Source organism: Penaeus vannamei, chromosome 7 (genome assembly GCF_042767895.1).
Source record: "Penaeus vannamei isolate JL-2024 chromosome 7, ASM4276789v1, whole genome shotgun sequence".
NCBI classification, from domain to species: Eukaryota; Metazoa; Arthropoda; class Malacostraca; order Decapoda; family Penaeidae; genus Penaeus; species Penaeus vannamei.
In genome coordinates, this window is record NC_091555.1 from 43,434,765 (window position 1) to 43,439,764 (window position 5,000).

Consider the following 5,000-nt stretch of genomic DNA (forward strand, 5'->3'; position numbering starts at 1 on the left):
GTCACGATTCCCGCCCGTGATTGCACGTACATATTCATATACATACGGTACGTGGCTGTATTTACACACGAACGGAAGCCCAGATTATCGATAGCATGGCTTCCCTGATTTAGCCCTATCCTATTATCAACTCTAACGCCAAAGAAAAACCTGATATTTGCTATAATTCATCATTTATTGTGCGTTTTTTTTTTTTTTTTTTTTACTTTGTAGGAAAAAAATATATAGACAAAAGTGTCAACTGTAACGCCAAAGAAAAACCTGTTATTTGCTATAATTCATCATTTATTGTGCGTTTTTGTTTTACTTTGTAGGATAAAAAAATATATAGACAAAAGTGTCAACTGTAACGCCAAAGAAAAACCTGCTATTTGCTATAATTCATCATTTATTGTGAGTTTTTTTTTACTTTGTAGGATAAAAAAAAAAATGTATAGACAAAAGGGTCTCCTTATATTCATCCTTTTTTCTCTAATCGCACAAAGCCACGAAGAAGTCATTGACAAACCGAGATTAAAGAGAAAGGGGAATGATAAATATAGTCAGACAGACAAAAAAGGAGGGGAAAAAAGGAGGGAATCGATAGCCTTGTCTTACTTTACACACGAACGGCTGTCAATACACGTTCCGCTTCTCCTGTTTACTCTGTGGAGTCACGGTCGAAACGCGCATCAAACGTGTTTCGAAACACCGTGTAGAAGTTTCGAAAATGCTTCGAAAACTTGTCTTCGAGTTTCATAAATGTTTAGAAACTCCGTGTCGGTTTCAAAAATGTTTCGAAAACCTGTCTTCGAGTTTCAAAAATGTTTAGAAACTCCGTGTCGGTTTCAAAAATGTTTAGAAACTCCGTGTCGGTTTCAAAAATGTTTCGAAAACCTGTCTTCGAGTTTCAAAAATGTTTAGAAACTCCGTGTCGGTTTCAAAAATGTTTCGAAAACCTGTCTTCGAGTTTCAAAAATGTTTAGAAACTCCGTGTCGGTTTCAAAAATGTTTAGAAACTCCGTGTCGGTTTCAAAAATGTTTCGAAAACCTGTCTTCGAGTTTCAAAAATGTTTAGAAACTCCGTGTCGGTTTCAAAAATGTTTAGAAACTCCGTGTCGGTTTCAAAAATGTTTCGAAAACCTGTCTTCGAGTTTCAAAAATGTTTAGAAACTCCGTGTCGGTTTCAAAAATGTTTCGAAAACCTGTCTTCGAGTTTCAAAAATGTTTAGAAACTCCGTGTCGGTTTCAAAAATGTTTAGAAACTCCGTGTCGGTTTCAAAGATGTTTAGAAACTCCGTGTCGGTTTCAAAAATGTTTCGAAAACCTGTCTTCGAGTTTCAAAAATGTTTAGAAACTCCGTGTCGGTTTCAAAAATGTTTAGAAACTCCGTGTCGGTTTCAAAAATGTTTCGAAAACCTGTCTTCGAGTTTCAAAAATGTTTAGAAACTCCGTGTCGGTTTCAAAAATGTTTAGAAACTCCGTGTCGGTTTCAAAAATGTTTAGAAACTCCGTGTCGGTTTCAAAAATGTTTCGAAAACCTGTCTTCGAGTTTCAAAAATGTTTAGAAACTCCGTGTCGGTTTCAAAAATGTTTCGAAAACCTGTCTTCGAGTTTCAAAAATGTTTAGAAACTCCGTGTGTCGGTTTCAAAAAATGTTTAGAAACTCCGTGTCGGTTTCAAAAATGTTTAGAAACTCCGTGTCGGTTTCAAAAATGTTTCGAAAACCTGTCTTCGAGTTTCAAAAATGTTTAGAAACTCCGTGTCGGTTTCAAAAATGTTTAGAAACTCCGTGTCGGTTTCAAAAATGTTTCGAAAACCTGTCTTCGAGTTTCAAAAATGTTTAGAAACTCCGTGTCGGTTTCAAAAATGTTTAGAAACTCCGTGTCGGTTTCAAAAATGTTTAGAAACTCCGTGTCGGTTTCAAAAATGTTTCGAAAACCTGTCTTCGAGTTTCAAAAATGTTTAGAAACTCCGTGTCGGTTTCAAAAATGTTTCGAAAACCTGTCTTCGAGTTTCAAAAATGTTTAGAAACTCCGTGTCGGTTTCAAAGATGTTTAGAAACTCCGTGTCGGTTTCAAAAATGTTTCGAAACTCCGTGTCGGTTTCAAAAATGTTTAGAAACTCCGTGTCGGTTTCAAAAATGTTTAGAAACTCCGTGTCGGTTTCAAAGATGTTTAGAAACTCCGTGTCGGTTTCAAAAATGTTTAGAAACTCCGTGTCGGTTTCAAAAATGTTTAGAAACTCCGTGTCGGTTTCAAAAATGTTTCGAAAACCTGTCTTCGAGTTTCAAAAATGTTTAGAAACTCCGTGTCGGTTTCAAAAATGTTTCGAAACTCCGTGTCGGTTTCAAAAATGTTTAGAAACTCCGTGTCGGTTTCAAAAATGTTTAGAAACTCCGTGTCGGTTTCAAAGATGTTTAGAAACTCCGTGTCGGTTTCAAAAATGTTTAGAAACTCCGTGTCGGTTTCAAAAATGTTTAGAAACTCCGTGTCGGTTTCTAAAATGTTTAGAAACTCCGTGTCGGTTTCAAAAATGTTTAGAAACTCCGTGTCGGTTTCTAAAATGTTTAGAAACTCCGTGTCGGTTTCAAAAATGTTTAGAAACTCCGTGTCGGTTTCTAAAATGTTTAGAAACTCCGTGTCGGTTTCAAAGATGTTTAGAAACTCCGTGTCGGTTTCAAAAATGTTTAGAAACTCCGTGTCGGTTTCAAAAATGTTTAGAAACTCCGTGTCGGTTTCTAAAATGTTTAGAAACACCGTGTCGGTTTCAAAAATGTTTAGAAAACCTGTCTCCGAGTTTCAAACGTGCTTCGAAGCCCCGTGTCGGACAATGCGAGCCTCGTGGTTTACTTACGACGGGTCACGTGACTTTCGTACTGGACGGGACTAGGGAAGTTTTTAGCGAAAAGGGAGATAGAGATAATGACAGAGATGATGTTTCTGATAATGTGGATGGAATATTGATGATGATAAAACTGATACTTGCTACGAAACTGATAGTAGAAATGCTCGTATAATTGTGATATTAACTAGTTATGATACCAATAATAATGAGAATAATGAGAATAAAGATAGCGATAATGATAATGACAACAGTAATGCTAAAAGTAGTTGTGATAATAGGGATAATGATAGTAATAATGATAATAACAATAAACTACAACTAATAATAATAGTGATGATGATGCCAGTAATAATAAGAACAAGAATTATAAATTATTGTGAAAGAGTTAATGGTAGTAACAGATCAGCCAACAATTTTTTTTTCTTTTTTTTTTTTTTACGCTTTACCTTTTTTGCTTTGATAAATAATATGTCATTTTTGCAAGCCACAAAAAAAAAAAAAAAAAAAAAAAAACGAATTTTGAAGTATTCCAAGTTTCATATTTAATTTTGTTGTTACGTTTAGTTTGAAGGCATAGCGGGAAGTATTTTTTTTTTTTTTTTTTTTACTGAAATATTGAGGAGAAAAAAGCAGTTCGTGAGAAGAACGAAATTGTTTTTCATTAGAATATATATGTTCTCTTAATATTAAAGCGTTGGTGAGAATACAATCTCTCCACATCTCTTATTGTATATTTATCAGATTATCGTCTGTCTAGGTATCTCTCTCTCTATCTATCTATATGTCTATCTATTTGTCTGTTAATTTATCTGTTTATTTATCTACCTCTATCTCCATTTCCCTCTCTATCTACCAACCTATCTATCTTTCTTTCTTTCTCCCTTTCTCTCTCTCTCTCTCTCTCTCTCTCTCTCTCTCTCTCTCTCTCTCTCTCTCTCTCTGCTCTCTCTCTCTCTCTCTCTCATCTCTGCTCTCTATCTCTCTGCTCTCTCTCTCTCTCTCTCTCTCTTCTCTCTCTCTCTCTCTCTCTCTCTCTCTCTCTCTCTCTCTCTCTCTCTCTCTCTCTCTCTCCTCTCTCTCTCTCTCTCTCTCTCTCTCTCTATCTCTCTCTCTCTCTCTCTATCTCTCTCTCTCTCTCTCTCTCTTTCTCTCTCTCTTCCCACATTCTTGTCCAGTGAGACATTTCCCCCTCGGACATCTTATGCCCTTCTTCGCTGCAACTCACTCTTGTTTTGATCTTTCGAAATTTCCTTTAAATCAACTTGTTTATAACTTGTTGCTTTCATTATTGCTGTTGTTGTTATTGTTATCATCATCGTTATAAGTGTTGTTACTATCATCACTGTTATCATTATCTTTATTATCACCTTGATTGTTATTGATGTTTTGTACTATAATTGTTATAATCATTTTTGTTAATACTATTATTATTATTATCATTACCATTATTATAATCATTATCACAGTTCGTATCTTCACTATCACCATCATCACCACCACCACCATCACCAACATCAGTACCACCACCACCTTTATCATCACCATCACCACCATTAGCCTAATTACCAACGCTAATCACCATTAACACCTTAACTACCCACTTCGCCCATTCACAACACGTCAACTCGCCTTTATGACCAAATATCAGTATCAACTGTATTGCTATGATCATCATCCTTTTATCCATAGCAGTTGGGGTTTAATCTTCGCTAAAATCGTGCACACATTGGGTTGCAATTGCCGTAAATAGTGGTATGGACAGTTTACGCGGAAGAGCTATTATTGCTTGCTAATGCGGGGTCGGATCAATGGGAGTGTGGGGAGGGGGGGTGGCGGGGGGAGGAGGTGTGTGTGTGTGTGGGTAGAGGGGGGTTATGTGTGTGTGTGTTGTATGTATGAGGATGGGAGTGTTTTTTTTTTTTTTTTTTTTTTTTTTTTGTTCTCTCTCTCTTTCTCTCTCTTCTTTCTTTTTCTTTCTTTCTCTCTCTCTCGCGTTCTCTCTCTCTCTCTCTCTCTCTCTCTCTCTCTCTCTCTCTCTCTCTCTCTCTCTCTCTTTCTCTCTATTTCCTCTCACTCACCTCCAACCTTCATTCTCCACCTACCTAATTTCCCTTTCAACTCCACTCCCCGCCCCTCCCCCTTCTCCTCTATCTCCCACCCCTCCCCCTTCCTCC

At 36.8% G+C, this 5,000-nt stretch overlaps 1 protein-coding gene across 1 annotated transcript in view; it reads right to left on the bottom strand.

Moving 5' to 3' along the window:
* Nucleotides 1–4,917, bottom strand: part of LOC138862187 (mucin-4-like) — a 36,026-nt gene extending 31,109 nt beyond the window's left edge. Inside the window, exons 1-2 of the mRNA XM_070123371.1 lie at nt 4,905–4,917; nt 2,256–2,719 (exon numbers count right to left, since the gene is read on the bottom strand). Of these exons, the coding sequence (XP_069979472.1) occupies nt 2,256–2,719; nt 4,905–4,917 (477 nt within the window). The remainder of the gene's footprint in view (nt 1–2,255; nt 2,720–4,904) is intronic.
* Between the last annotated feature and the right edge of the window lie 83 nt (nt 4,918–5,000).